Raw genomic sequence first — 16,006 nt, 5'->3', positions numbered from 1 at the left:
CCTCCTCATTACTCTCATAACTCCCCCCCGCTCCCCATCTTCAGTGTCTCTCAATGAAGACTCCCATTCTCTTGCCTGGCCTCTGAGTCACAGTGTTCTGTCTGCTCCCCTTCACTGATTAGGTCATATCCTGGTTGTCCTCTCTAGATAGCACACTCTTGTTCTGAGTCATGACCCCATCTGGGGACCCCATTCTGTGCCTGTACTGCTAGCCTCCCCCCTTAAATGGCCTGGACCCAACTAAGCAGATCTGTGGGGTAAGAACTGTTGCCATCCTGGCTGCTAGGCGCCCCTGCCTGTCTGACTAGTAGCATCAGTCCCTGCCTGAAATGGCCCTTACCAGTAGTTCTCGAACTTAACTGTTGAGGGTTACTGAGATAGGACATGGCACAGGACTGGCATGCCTACGACACAGGTCCTAATGAAGAACAAAAATAGACATTACTCACAGATCGCCCACCACATGCTCCCCTGTCAAACTTGTAAGGTCTCTGGGAGAATCTGCAGGGAATGAAATTGTTTTCCCCGTTGACTCATTCAGATACCCCTAACTGTCTTCTCTGCAAGCTGCCACCCAATCAGTAGCTTAGGAAAACATTCATCGTTTCAACCTGTCTGTAGGTTACTTTCTCCCCTCTCTCTTTCCTTCCATAAATTCTATTTTTGACGGGGCTCGATAAAAACAAAGTTATAGATTTCTCTTGCATACAGGTAAATGGCATAGTCCCTGAGTTATTGGTGATAGAAAGCATAAATATTACTAGGGTTGTTACTCAGTAGTCAACAACCCAGGCCTAATCCCCAGGATTTCTCACAGAATGGGCTGTGATAAGGCTCAGGAGTCTGTATTTTTAACAATATCCAGGTGACTGTGTTGCAGGGAGTGTGTGGATCACTGAGCTTCCAGTGTCTTTTGCCTACTGTGCTTTGAATAACCTGAGGACTTTTTCTGGAGCATGAGCCCGTCCCAATGGTCCTGGCCTGGTGGTGTCATCTTGACCCAGGACTTGACTCCGTTTCCCTTCTGAGTACTGGAAGAAGCCTCGCTAAGGCAGAAACCAGTCTGAGACTACAGTGTGGGACCCTGAACAGAGAGGCAACCAGCAAACCTAGGGACAGGAGCCTGACAAAGGTGATGTTTAACCGAGTCTACAGGCCTTGGTCTTGTCAGGTCTTCTGGAACCCTCCTCATGATATCCTCTGAGATATTGTCAGGCTTTCTGGGTGTAGCTCAAGTCCCAAACGCCTTTAAAGAATCCCAGTGTTCCAGAGGTTGGGGATCCAGCCCCCATCCCTGGCCAGGTGGCTCCAAGTTACCATGCCCATCAAAGTTCTGCCCAAAGTCAACACGCCGGCCAGCGAGCAGTCACAGGCTGGGGGCTCACCCAGTCTCCACAGTAAATGAGAGATCTAGAGTTGTGGACTTTATTCTCCACCCTTTCCTTTGGTTTCTCTATACAGCTGGCCCTCTGTGTCCATGGGTTCCCCATCGACGTATTCAAAAATATTCAGAAAAATATGTTGCTGATGTTTTCTACGCAGTTAGGTCTATGATGATTGTGTCTGTGCTGAAAATGCACAGCCTTTTCTCTTGTCATTGTTCCCTAAACAATATGGAATAACAACTATTTACATAGCATTTACATTGTACAGGGTGGGCAAAAGTAGTTTACAGCTGTGAGTATGCAAAACAGTTTATTCTTGTATTATTATATATTAATTATTGTATTATTTCCCATATGAACAACTGTAAACCCATTTTTGCCCAGTGCTGTATGAGGTATTACAAGTGGTCTAGAGATGATTTAAAATATATGGGAGACTATCACAGAGTACATGCAAACACTGCACCATTACTATATAAAGGACTTGAGCATCCTCAGATTTTGACATCAAGGGAAGACTCTACCTATTTTTTTCCTACCCACTCTTTGTCAGCCTCTACTTTCACAGGAACTAAAAGGAATGAAGATAAATTCCTTACTTATTTTGTTTGCAGAATTTTACTGAAAAATACTATTTTTAATAAGCTAAACAATAGGTGTGGGTATCCCTAAAATAACATGCACTCCATGTTTTCCAGGACAGCTCAGTTTTTGGAAAGCTGCTATTTCTGGCCATCTCAGATATGAATCCAAGGATGTCATTTAAGACTTAGTAAAGGGGTGAAAGTGGCCTTTGGAAGTAAAGGTCACAAAGTCCCCACACTGAAGGTCAAACACTTAACTTAGATAACAGTCTCCTCAGACAACTTTGGGTATCTGGTTTCCCGGCCCACAGCTGATTCGTGGTGTGGTAGTGCAGGGAGGAAAAGCCTGCAAGGAGACTAGGAGAGGGGGGGAGGGGAGGACAGGCCACAGGTATCAATACACAGACTGAACAAAAAGGGAGGAGGCAGGAAAACCACAGAAACAGATGTAAGAATTTAAGTGAATTTTTAAATGATATAGCAATAGAGGGCTGGTCAGCTTGACAACCTCTAACAGCCCCTGAGGGCACCCTAGTAACCTAATAATCAGGCTATCAATACCGTGTCACCATTACAAATGATGAGGGGCAATGACAGTCACCGCTGTGTGAGGCCTTCCTGTGCAGAGCACTGCGCTAAACACGTGATGTGCATTAGCACACAGTAGGCACACAACAAGGATCACGGCAATGACTCTGAATTATGAGGATGGCTATATTATGCTAGTATACCTTTCTTTTTTCCCTAAACGTGGGATAACAAATAAATAAATACATTTCAAAAATTCCTTCCAAAATCATTCCTTTTAAATTTAAATTCTTTTAATATTTCAGTTAGTAAAAGTAAGCTGGATCAGTTGTTTTGCCAGCAATGCCTAATATTTTAGGATCTCAAGTGACTTAAAAAGGAGAAAAGTGTGTGAGGATGGGGGGGAGTATAGGGCTAGATTTTTTGTTTTGTCGGTTTGCATATTTTGGGGGTATGTTGTTTCTGTTTTTTAACAAAGTGAATGGAAAGGCAAAGGTTACATCTGATTCCCAACTTTATTTCATCACCCCTATAAAACCCATTTATAGCTATAATTATAAAAATGTAACATCTAAAAGTCTTAACTGCGAGTATTTTTAAAAGGCTGAAAATGAAACTTAACAGCAGAAAACTCGATATCTCCATTAATGTGGAATATCGTTGAGAACGAGGAAGCTCTTTGCCAACGCCAGCTCACCCCGTTTGCTTTTTTCCCACGACTACACCAGATGAATGGGCCCGCGCCATTTCTTCCTTTTGCTCCTTCTCTAGCCCCATTCACGACCTAGTGTTCTAAAAATTCTAATCAAAGTGTATATAAAATAAAACCAGTAAAAGAAAGATAAAAAGTACAGGTAGGAGATGATCAGTTGAGTCTCCAAATTCACTGCAAAACATGTTTCACTTCACCTCTTTCTCCTGCACACACAACTTGACAGCAATAACATGCCAGTTAATCACTGCTGCCGTGCCTCCTACCCTCCACCTCTCTGCACAAATTTAAAAAACATTAATAACCAGTTCGAATCAAAACTATCATCATTGGAGACTATCAAGTGTCCTCATATACACTCATATACAAGTTAGGCCGTATGACAACGTCCCATCAACTAGGGAAAAATGCTTCCTAGAACAGTTAGTGTAAAGACCATATTGAGAAAATTGTACAGGGAGATAAAGTTGATTCAGAGACTACCGCTATTATCTCATTGTATCTCTTCCTGTTGCTGCATCCCCATCGAGCATTGTAAACTTTTCAGATATGAAATCATTAAATTAGGTGTGTCTTTTATAGCTTGTTAAAAATAAGAGTTGAAGCATAAATTTTATCTGACATAGATTTTTAAAAATCAAAATAAGAGTAAATGTGCTTTAAATTGAATACCAGAAAATTCACAAAATTGACATTTCCAGTAAAGCCAGAGGGGTATGGAGAATAGAAATACCAGTCTTACTTTTATTCCTGAAATGTAAAAAAATACCACTTGAGACTCAGGAGTCATACATGTTATACTACTTCATATCACTTATTCTGTCCCTATGGTATCAGCAGGCAAGAGTGAAGGGGAGAGTTATATCACTGAGCATTCTGCAATAGTAATTACAGGTTAACTCTCAATTATTATCAATTTTGGATCTACTCTTTGGAGCACAGAAAGATTCTGAGAGCCCCTATGATTTTGTTAGCATCTGATAGTGTCTATTTTCTTCCAGAGTCAAAAGTAAAAGGCATTAGGTTATTTATCTGTGCCATCAGCATTTCCCCTGCTTTCCACTTATGTAAAATAAAACACTGAAGTTAAATAACTCAGGGTATGCCCCTTCTCTGAAGAGTTGGTACATGGGAAGAAATTCAGTCCTTGGAGCCCTAAAAGCTGTAAAGAGCCTGGACCACTTTTCCGCGTACAAGCTTTGTTTCAGAAGCACACAAAGCTCATTTTGGAGCCCAGTGGAGAAATCTGTGACATACTGCACACAGACTGATTCCAACAGATGGATTTTTCTTGAAATAACTTCATTAGTTAATCATTTCTTCTGCATATACTTTTTCTAGCTAATTGATATAGCTGCCAGCTGGAGCTGGGAAGGATCATCCAAAGAAATGGGTAGGTAAGGAAAAACTCCAATAATTTCACCAAGTCTAGGATGAAATGTCTATGAATTTCACCATGATGTATTTGAGAGTAAGTTTTTTTCTTTAAAAAAATTTTTTTCTCTACCTTATCCCAAAAACCTTACCGGATCTGTGTTTAAACTGAAATAATCATCTGTAAAAACAAAACTTGACACTTTAATAAATATAGATCAGCTTTTCCAAACTTTACATCATCGACTGGTGACGTTGTGGGCCAGCTAATTAATCCTTGTGTGTGTGTGTGTAGTGGGTTGTCCTGTGCACCGTGGGCTTTTAAGCAGCATCCGTGGCCTCTACCCACAGGATTTCAGTAGCGTTCTCTGTCCTGACAACCAAAAGTGTCTCCAGACATTGTGAAACATCCCTAGGGGCAAAACTGTCCCAGCTGAGAATCGCTGTTCTAGAAATAAGTTGTCCTTATTTTTTAATTCAGTTTTTAAAATTAGTATGCATATGTGGGTATATTTAACCCCAGACAGGTCTAACATATTACATATTGTTGACTTTTAGTCAGGTAAATGAAATGTGATTTTTCTTTGAAGGGGGATTATTTATGCAGTTAATGCTTTGATAAATCTCTCTGGGTAAAAAAAATAGACAAGATAAGTGGTTTATAACTACCAATGAATATTAATAATCTAAGGAGTGTCATCATCTTCATCATCAAAATTATTAAGGATTTATTTTCCTTTAGGGAAGGTTTTCATGTGACTATGAATAGATAAGTAAGAAAATCCTGTGTTGGGATCATTTGAGATACAAATGATAAATTATCAGCTTGGTTGCCTAAGGCATTTTTAAATAAGGGAAAGCAGTGTAATTTAATGAAATGGACATTGAGAAAACTAGATCTGTTTTGACTTTCCTATGTATTTATGGAGTGATTTGGAGTTCACAAAAGGATTAAACGTTCGGATACAAACATTTCCTGGTCTTTGAAATTCAGGAATAAATATAATGTTCACTACCTATTTATCACTTAGTGATTTCCCCTTAGTGTATGTGTGGATGGACCCAGGAAGAGTACCTAGTAGTAAGATGCTAACTAACACGGCCGTAGAAGAGAAACAATGAACCTATTCTAGTTCAGAGTGAAGGTCAGAATATAACAACATAAAATATGCAGAAAGTCATTCATTATGTTTAAAAAAAAAAAACAAATTCCATCCGAATTGCTATCTTTCCAGCAAAGGTTTTCAAAGAGTAGCTCAAGCAGGTTTTTAATATAAGATAAATTTAACATTGATCAATTCCATGTTCAAATGTATAATTTCTGCCTCCAGATCAAGATAGTTATGTAAAAATTTTAGTATCTGTTTTCTTAGACTTTCCAGTGCCACTTTAAGAACTTAGACTTTCCATTTTATTTAAAAAATCATTCTTTTTAAATGGATAGGTTATATTGTGCAGATTTTCACTTTTGGTTTTAGGTCACACTCTTTTCTTTAGCACAGCAGAAGAAAAATAACACCTTTTGAGATTTCAACTAAACAGACTAACGATCACGCACTGCCTGCCTGCGTTATGAGTGCATAAGAGCTTCGTGCAATTTTAAGTCCCCCAGGGACCCGCTGGGCTAACGACACCTGCACACTTACTCTCTGCGGGTTCCTTCGACCTGCGGCCGCTGGATGACTTCCTCAGCAGGCTTCGTCCGGAGGTAAAGAGGCTGGTTAGTTCTTCCAAAGGACTCGTGGGGGTCCTGGACCGGGAGCCGCTGGGAGCCGCCCCGTAGGTGTTGACCGAGGCGTTGACCATCTTGCTCCCATCCTGCGACACTGGCCTGGTGGTCGAATGAGGCACGGACGGAGAGCTCCTTGAGAGGCTGCCAGAATGCACGGCGTCGTAGGGGGGCGGCCTTTTGAGGCTGAGGGGGGTAAGGGACCTCCCCATGCTAACAGGTGACGGGGAGGCCGAGTGGCTCTTCGGGTAGCCGTGCGGGGACTGCGTTCGGTACAAAGTGGATGGCGGGGGAGGGGACGAGGAGAGCGCAGACGCAGCGGCCGTGGGCCCCAGGGCCCCGCTCTGGTCCTTGTCCATTTTAGGGTGGCTTGAGGTGTGTGGGGGCAGCGAGGATGGAGATGCTCCGGCCTGTTTCAGGTAGGACACGTTTTCCAGCACGGGTAGCTTGGTGACCTCCAGTGGGGTGAGCGGGGACTCGTCAGAATTGGGGGAGCACTGCACGGGGGCAGGCGGGAACACCAGCAGAGGGGGCCTGTGCGAAAGCAGGTTAGGAAAGGGTGGGGGGATGTCACAGAGCAAACCCTTTGGAGTACATGGCACTGAGGACTTGGCGAAGTCCAAGTCAGGCACCGTGGGAGTAGCACACTGTGAAGAACAACTGTGATGGTCAAGGTCACATTTGGAGTCTTGGCCCAAGTCGTCAAAAATGGGGTATTTCATTTCCTCATAGACGGCCTCACTCTGGTCGTCGTCCTCTCTCCTGAAGTCGCGGAGGATGTTCCCCACCATCTCGATGTACACAGGCTCCTCCTCCTCGGGGTCCCCCGTGGGACTGCTGACCTGGGAGAGGGAGGGGTCGCGCGTGAGCGATGTCCTCCTGGGCACGTGCTTTTTCATGTACGTTTCATCGAAAGACGCGCTGAGCTGAGTGTTCGGGTTCCGTTTCGGTTTGGGAGGAGGAATCTTCTTTGAATATTCGTCACTGTTGGGTCTGGGTTTGGCTGAAACTAAAAGAAAGAGGAAAAGAAAGTAAAATCGATGAATACAATGATAACGTTTTCAAAAATGATTTGCCCTTGGATTTACTACTGTACACTTCTGATAGGAGGGATAGTCTGCTTTATTCCTGGCTGGAGGTTTGGACTAAAATTCCACGAAAGTCGATTATTTCTCATACTTAGAAAAACCTGGTGACAGAGCAATAGTAATATTTATCTCAAACTAATGTTAACAAGCCAGCACTGGTACACGCATTAAAACTAGAGCTATGCATCCCTTTGTCTCAGAATTTTTAAATAGAAACTTTCAGAGGGAACATGTTATACTGAAAAATTACAAATTTCATAAAGATTAATCTCCATGAATTAAAGGAGAAACTCAGGGGGAAAAAAATCTAGAGTTTCTGTTAGCACAAATGGCCACAAAAATACTATGGGTTCTGAGTCCTTTGAATGATGTGGCTATGCTATTTATTGTCCATCATCACATCTTGCTTCCATTTCGGATACAAATGTCTCAGCCTGCTAGACTTAATCTCTGTTTTGGTTCAGATAAGTAACTTCTATAGAGGTGGGCCTGCAACTTCAGGGGAAATTGAGCTGAAAATCTCCTGAGTCTAGACAAGTTACTCTCCAAATCTTCAGGTGTTGTTGATTAGGGTGTATTTGTTGTTGTTGGTAAGATTTCCTATGATATCCCAAATGCTCTCTTGGAAGGAATTTATTGGGTATGTTGCCCTGACACATAAGAACCCCTTTGAGAGTTTTGCCAGGGAATAATCCACAGGATGATACGTAAACTTCAGGAATAACTTCTGGAAACTCACAGATAGGTGGCCCACTGCATCGCACAGCCTGCTGGGAGTCCCCTCCCCCACCGCCCTAGACCTTGTGATGCAACACCAGCTTCCGACACCTACAGTGGGGTGGAACAGGCTAGCAACAGGTCTGTGACTGAGATTAATTGTTTAGCACACAGGGAAGGTACCGGAGTCTTGTTATTATCTCATTATCTCATTGTGTTGATACATGATTACAGTGATTATCATTATTATGCAATGTGGCAGAATGTAGTTGCTCGTGGTAAACGGTAGCATATAATGAAAGTTGACAGTATAGCTTCTAGGTGTAAAACTATGAGAAAATAATAGGCTTCTCTACAATTTGCAGCCTTAATGGAGGAGGGTGTTGAGACGCAAATCAGGAAACACCTGAAATTGCCTTTGTTTTTACCATTCTTAAGACATTCTTAAGACGCAGGAACTTACTGTAGGAGAAGCAAAGAGTAGTCAGGCAGCTGCCTTATGCATCAATCATGCCTTCAGAGAAAGGGAACCAATCAAGTATGCTAGAAGTGGCTGTGCCTCTCACTTTTCTAGGTCATACCCGCTTTCAAATATTCCATTCTGTTGCGCCCATGACGTTGATTCTACTCACTAGAATCGAACAGCTTCTTGAACTGAAGGTAAAGTATCTAGCCAGGGGTGTCAAACTCATTTTCACTGCGGGCCACATCAGCCTCGTGGTTGCCTTCAAAGGGCCGATTGTAATTTTAGGTCTGTATAAATGAAACTGCTCCTTAACAGTTAAGCGAGAACTCGGTGCTGCTGCTGAGTAGAAACAAGGTGCTGGGCTGGATAGAACAAGGTGGAGGGCCGGATTCGGCCTGTGGGCCTTGGGTTTGCCACCTGTGATCTAGACTTTTCCTTTAACTCAGAAAAAACTAGACGTCATTTTCCAGAAGATATAGCAGTGGGTGCTTTTAGTTCCAAAAGCAAAAAATACCCAAATAATTCTTTAGGAGGGACCCAAAGTAACCAATAGCTCTTCTCTGTATCTTCTACTAGTTTTATTTTTTATTTTTTGTATGTATTAATTTTCACAATTTAAATGTCACCAGGTTTATACAAGAGCCTGAGACCAAATGAAGTAAAATTTTACATCCTTGAACAAGGTTGACTTAGTTCTGGAGGCACTTTGAGAGACTCAGGACCACGAAGAACAGACGCCCGCCCAGACCCTTCTTCTGAAGCTTATTTCCTGAGCCTCCGTCTCAGCGCATCATTCTGAACTGAGTAATTTATGCCCTGGAAAAGTATTGGTCTCTGACTCTTGGGTTCTCGGGATTGAGTGGTATGGCGTTGGGGGTGTCTGCAAAGGAAAGGAGTCTGGATAGCGAGGTGCTCTGTGAATGGAGGGTTAACCCAAAGCCAGGAATTAACATGTGTCCCTGTGATGGATAACTCCATCCTATGGAAACAATCACACTCAGAATGAAGATTTTCATTTGTCTCCCTCCTAAACTATAGTTCACTTTTGTTTTCTTTGACCCTTCGCTAAAGGCAGACATTCCAAAGTAGACGTGGGTACTTGCATGGAGAGAAATAGGACAGGCAAAGTTCAAGCATCTACTGAGCTGATCCTAGGCAACAGCAGCGCACCTAGGGGAGGCCAGAGCCCAGATTCTCAGGAAGTGCGGGCGTCAGTGGTAGAGCTGCAGTGACTTGCTACTCAGTAAAACAGCAGCCTCGTGAACAACCCTGGAGCCAATATCTTCTTCCCACACGGATGAGAAGGCGGCCTTTGGGATGAGCAAAACCGATGCTTGGGTTGCATCCAAAATGTCAGCAAATTACATTCATGTTGTTTGCCAAACAGAATAGAAAAAAAAAGAAATAAAGACTCTTACTATTTATAAAATGACTGAAGAAAGAGAAGGCTCTGTTCTAGAACACAGTATAGTTAGAATTAAGGTGAAACACTCAGGAGAAATTTAGAGCATCCATTTGTACTGTGAGAATAACTTCAACCCCAAACCAAGTACAGATACTGTCTGACAAAGGGGAAAAAATATAATATGTATCTTTTATGGTGACTCTGAGATAATCAAAACTGACAGTTGCAATGGACTGAATTGTATTTGCCCAAGTTCAAGTTGAAGTCATAACTTCCAATGATATGGTCCTTGGAGCTGGGGTCTTTGGGAGACAATTAAGTTTAGATGGGGTCATAGGGGTTGAGCTCGCATAAAGGATAGGACTAGGGCCCTTAGGAGAAGAGGCACCAGAGAGTGTGCTTGCTCTCTCATTCTGCCCACCGTGCGAGGGCACAGCAGAAAGTGGCCATCTACAAGCCAGGAAGAGAGTTCTCCCCAGAAACCACATCTGGCCCCCAAAATTGTAAAATACATTTCTGTTGTTTATGTTACCCAGTCTTGGGTAGTTTGTTATGGCAGCTCAAGCTGACTTAGATAACTGTGTATTTATTAAGCCCTACATGAAGACCCTGCTCAGCTGAGTGATGAGCATGCATTTTAATTTCTTCCTTGGCATTGGAGTGCTTTAACTATCTCTGTTATTTTAAGAATTAATACAACTCTTTCCCAGTCTTTTAAATACAGTTATTTTCCTTCCCCTGCCCTACACCTCCTCACCCCTGAAACCGAGTCACTGAGAGCACATTACAGCTGAAGAAGAGAGGCTCTTCGCAGGCACCCACCCAGGAGCACCCGTCTGCCACAGGACCTATTGTTATGGCTCTTCTCAGTCCCACCGAGCAACCTCTGACTTGGGGCAAGGCATTTGCTGTTCAATGCCAACCCATTTTCTGGATGCTTTTTGCTTGCTGTTGCCATTTGCTTTGGCATTTTGACTCCTCGCTCCACTCAGTTCTGCTGCCCACCAGCTGAAGCAGCTCTCCAGCTGTCCTTGCCCAGGAAATGCTTCATTACATGGGCAAGCTTCTTCCCTCTCCCCTTCCCTGTGTGTTGAAAAGCACCTAATGCAGGCAGACTTATACCATTCAAGCACATTTTGTTTCCTGGTCTCTTCCTGTGTATTGAACCAAATTTGAAATGAGAGTACTGAGGCTTTTTGAGACAGTAAAGTATTAAGTAAATTACGTATGACCGGGATGAATCAACAGATTCATTCCTTTAGTACTGGGACACTTTTTTTTCCTCGGGCATTATCTGCTCCCCATTCCATACCCCCTTTCAATCTCATACCTGTCTCTGGAAAATCAGAGGAGGGTACACTTTCTTTTCTAATGAGCTGATTTTTCTCTCCACTTACCATTTATAATCTGCTTTTACCCTAGTCCAAGTTCTGAGTAAATAATTTAGGGAAACAAAAATGGTTTCAACTGTCATGTTTTTTCTTTTAAATTGTATCCATATAAGGCAAAGTCTGAAATTTTAAGCAGCATTGTCACATAATTAATTGTAGTTTACCCTCCCTCTAGGGAATTAAGAATTGAAGAAAATTCATGTTTAAAAATCCACTTCTTTAGAAGGTACTTAAAAATAGTCTTGTTATATATACATGGGCCCTGAAATACTACTAATGAAAGACAACAAAAATTGCATTGCAGATTTTAACAGTCAACCATAATGTAAAGGTGATTTTTATTGCTATTAAATGAACTTCAAATTATTTCTAATAGGTCCAAAGATAGAAGCAATAATTCCTGTTTAGCTGCAGAACACAAATTTTAATGCTTAAAATAGTGTATGACAGTAGCATCGAGGAAGCAGAAAGTGACATTTTTGAAATGAGATATCTGGGAACAAAGGTTAGGCACGGCTCTCAGTCAGGCCCCGATGATCTGCCTTTCACAGTTAATTTTGGAAACCCACTGTCTCCCTTGTCAACCTAGCTTTCTGAAATAAATTTTTCCTTATTTAAAAAAAAAGTGTAATTCAAAATCAGGCTATCGCATCTGTGGGTGTTCTTGACCCAAGACGTGTTAAAAGAGATACAACACAGGTACGTATTTCCTCTCCTAGAAAGTCTCTGGTCACAGAATTCCAAGGGCCTTCGGAGATTATCCGGTCCTAACTCCATGCATTACTAAGGAAGAAATGTAAATTCCTTACCAGCTACTTTAAAAAAAATTTTAAATCTCACAATTTATTTATTGTGTATGTTTTTATTTTTATTGGATCTGTTGGCTTGACATTGGTTAATAAAGTTATATAGGCTTCAGGTGTGCAATTCTATAACACATCACCTGTATACCATATCGTGTCTCCACCACCCCAAGTCAAGGCTCCTTCCATCACTATGCACCCCCCATTTACCCTTTTCTACCTCCTTTTCCCTCTGATAATCACCATACTGTTGTCTGAGTATGAGTCTTTTTTCTTTCATTTTGTTTAATCCCTTCACCTTTTTTGCCCAGTCCTCAACCCCCTCCCCAACCTGTAATACCTTTGCAAACAAAGGAAAAGGCTGTGCTTGCACTGTTGTGATCTCATTATGCTGTATATGGCCTAAAGTGTTATTTTAGGTCTTCTTGGTCTATGCTATGCTGATGGAACCATAACTTTGAACTTAGCTGCAGTTAGAAAGGTGTATGTGAAGAGGTGATTCAGATCAGGCAAGAGAGTCCAGTGAAGGGGAGGAAGGGCCACACTGTGTGGTGCTGGCACCGGCTGATTCTAGGAGGTGAGAGACACATTTCTCACCTTCAGCAGAACTGTGCTCACAATAACTCTCTTTTCACAACTCACGATTCTTAGGGTTTGAGGGGTATTTTTATTTTCACAGTCACAAGCCCCACAATACCATCTGCGAATAATTCCTTTTTCTCTTTCTTTCTTTTCTTTTTTTTTTTAAGAAGGTGCTTGTAAAGGGATAGAAGCTGCAAAGGCCCTCAGTCTATTAGAGGAAGACCAAGGAAGCACGGGAATTGGATTTCCAGTTGTAGGACTTGTGATTTTCTCTTGGATCTGGTGACAATATAAACAGAGAACTCATATCAAATCTTGGATGGAGACAAAGTAAGACAGGGAACGGGTCGCCAGTGTGGCTTTGAAGTCGAGTGGGACTGAACAAGTCTTGGCTTAAGCTAGGAGACAAGATTATCTCCTCTCTGCCTCAGCCAAGCCGCATAACTTTTGGCAAATTATTTGGAGTACACTTTTATTGATACTCACTTTTGCCATATAGACAGTAAGGGACCTTAATCAGAACCATTGGTTTTTTTTTTTTTTAATTTACTCATCTTATTAGTTATAAAATAAAATTGGAGTTTCGTAATCAACATTTTGAAAAAAAATAATTAGAGTGGATTACAAAAATCTGAGTGTGACAGGGTGAAAATGTTGCTTCTTGAAATAATATGTATTTATAAGTACATAATATTTCCTAGGTGTCACATGTCTCTTATTACAGGTTACGATGAGGAAGGTTTGAATACCCCTAAAGCAGAAGCTCTGTGGTCGATAGTCTTCAGCAAGGGCTCCATCCATCCTTCCCCCGCCTGTCTGTGCAAACTGGTCCCCACGTCCCTCAAGAGATAGAGTTTATTTCTTCTCCCCACGATACGGCAGCTTTCCCCTTCTCCCAAAGGGGAAGCCAGGCACCACGGAACTCTGACTACTCTGACGTCACTGTGCCGTGAGGAAGCCCCAGATAAGTATGGGAAAAACAACAACAACAAAACCCCTCTCAATCAATAATAAAAATGAAACCACAGCCATCTGACCATAGTTAAGCCGAAACAGTGACTCCCCAGCGGTTTGAGCCATCTCAGGTGGCAGCACAGACACTTTTGACCAGTTGACACATCATCCCCACTGTACCCTACCAAATTCCTAACCCGCAGAAGTGGGAACAAGTATGGTCACCGCTTTATGTCTCTGAAGTTGAGGGAGTTTGTGATGCTTGTGTACACATCGGAAACTGGTGGCGGCAGGCCTGTGCTACCGTAACAAAAACCTTAACCTTGGGCCTTGGCTTTGGGACTGGGTGGTGGCAGAGGCCTGAGGATGGTGAGGAGACTGTTGGGAGGTTGAACGTTGGGGAGGAAATCACTATGATTGGAGGCTGAAAACAGGAGAGCTATGTTATACTTGGTGTAAAAAAAAATGGCAAGCCTATTTCCTGTGTGATGCACATATAGTAAAATGCACCTAATGAAATTGTGGGCCTGACTCAGCAGAGTTCTGGAAGAATGGGAACATACCCACTGACTTGTTTTAGTCAGGCGTGACAAAGGATTGCAAGAGAAATTGGGGGGAGTCAGGGGAGAAACTGACTCTCCAGTTCTCAGGCAAAAATGGAAGGAAGTATTTCCAGCAAAGGACTCGCCATGCTACCGTCTCTGAGTAGCTGAATGTTTCCAAGGTAAAAAATGGCTACAAGGCAAGGGTCAGTCCAGAGCTTTGCCAGTCACATGTAGTTATGGAGTAATAATCAAACTAAGGGGATGGCTATAAGAGACCTTGTTGAGAACTCTGGCTTTTAAGAATCTAATAAATGTTCCACAACCCCCAGATCATAACCCTAAGAGATAGGCCTGACTCAAATCAATTTGTGTTTCTGTCTTTTGTTTAATGAAAACAGAGTATCATTTGATTCCCAAGAAAACCACAAAAATTATAAAGGAGTTTTGCCAACTTTGACGAAAACAGGCAGAGACAGGTCAAATTTAAATTTACAGAACCTTTGGGCCCCACACTTTTAAGGGCTGGAAAAGAGCTGACGAAACTACTCAGCGCTACAGCTCAGATACAGGCCACTTCTTAGAGACCAGAAAGGGTGACTTGAGAGCAGATCGAGGAGCTCACAGAGCAAAGCCAAGAGCCACAGAGAGCCAAACCCAGGGGGCAGAGACTGAGCCTTCATCAGTAACTATTTTCTGCTCTTGGGACAGGGAGAACTGGGTGCATGTGAGCAAATAAGCCACTGACTTCCATGTGCCTCTCTCACCTCCAGCCCCTACTTCAAAAAAAAAAAATCTTCACCCAAGGACCTGTTTATTGATGAGAGAGAGAGAGAGAGAGAGAGAGAGAGATCAATGTGAGAGAAACATCAATCAAAGCCTCCTGTACGTGCTCTGACCGGGGATTGAACCCACAACCTTTTGGTATATGGGACAATGCTCAAACCAAGTGAGCCGTCCGGCCTGGGGAAGCTGCTACATTTTTGAAAGGAACTGTACATTGCTATTTTTCCGTTCCAGACCCACCAGCTTATGTCAGGCTTTGCAAAACACATAAACTGTACTTTTAGTTCAAATACCTTTGTGTAGGAGGAGTTGCACCCAAGAAGCCTCATGGCACCTGGGCAGGATTGAAATCATGAAATACTTAATTTTTAGCTGACATTGTAATGTAGGGAAACATTTCCACAACAGGGTGACAGTATTATGCCTATTGGAAATATTGAGCTTAGGAAGAAAACTGTGGTAGATTCTTCAAAGGTAGCCACCCGCAAATCTTTCCCTCCTTGTATGTATTCTACCTATCAATAGGTAGAGCTTACCTTCCTCTCCTAAACCAGGGCTGGCCGTGACCAATAAATGTGCCACTGGTGTGACCGAGTCTTGTACTTCAGAGAACTGACAGCTTTCACCTCCTCTATCTTGAAAGCCAAATTGCATGCAAGGCCTCTTAGACCGACATGCTAGGAAGAAGCTCAACCTCGTCATGTGCAGAGGCCATGTGGGGCAGAAAGACAGACCAGACATGGGAGTGAAGACATCTCGGACCTTCCAACTAATCCCAACGGCCAGCTGAATACAGCCAAATAAGAGACCCCAACCAATGTCACACAGAGTAGAAGAACAACCCACGTAAGCCGAGTCAACTCACAGAATAATGAGAAATAATAAATTGTTGCTGTTTTAAACCATAGCATTTTGGGTTGGTTTATTACACAGCTATAGATAACTTTAAAAATGCCAAAA

General features: G+C 42.5%; 1 protein-coding gene across 6 annotated transcripts in view; it reads right to left on the bottom strand.

The window, feature by feature from the left end:
• NYAP2 (neuronal tyrosine-phosphorylated phosphoinositide-3-kinase adaptor 2) overlaps positions 1–16,006 on the bottom strand; it is a 217,164-nt gene that overhangs the window by 70,229 nt on the left and 130,929 nt on the right. For all 6 annotated transcript variants that reach the window (XM_045198413.2, XM_024564304.3, XM_045198415.2 and 3 more), the window contains one exon: positions 6,230–7,321. In XM_045198413.2, coding sequence (XP_045054348.2) covers positions 6,230–7,321 — 1,092 coding nt within the window. The remainder of the gene's footprint in view (positions 1–6,229; positions 7,322–16,006) is intronic.

Source organism: Desmodus rotundus, chromosome 2, assembly GCF_022682495.2.
Source record: "Desmodus rotundus isolate HL8 chromosome 2, HLdesRot8A.1, whole genome shotgun sequence".
Taxonomy (NCBI): Eukaryota; Metazoa; Chordata; class Mammalia; order Chiroptera; family Phyllostomidae; genus Desmodus; species Desmodus rotundus.
The sequence above is the reverse complement of the archived record's forward strand: the minus strand, read 5'-3'. Positions and strand labels throughout refer to the sequence as shown.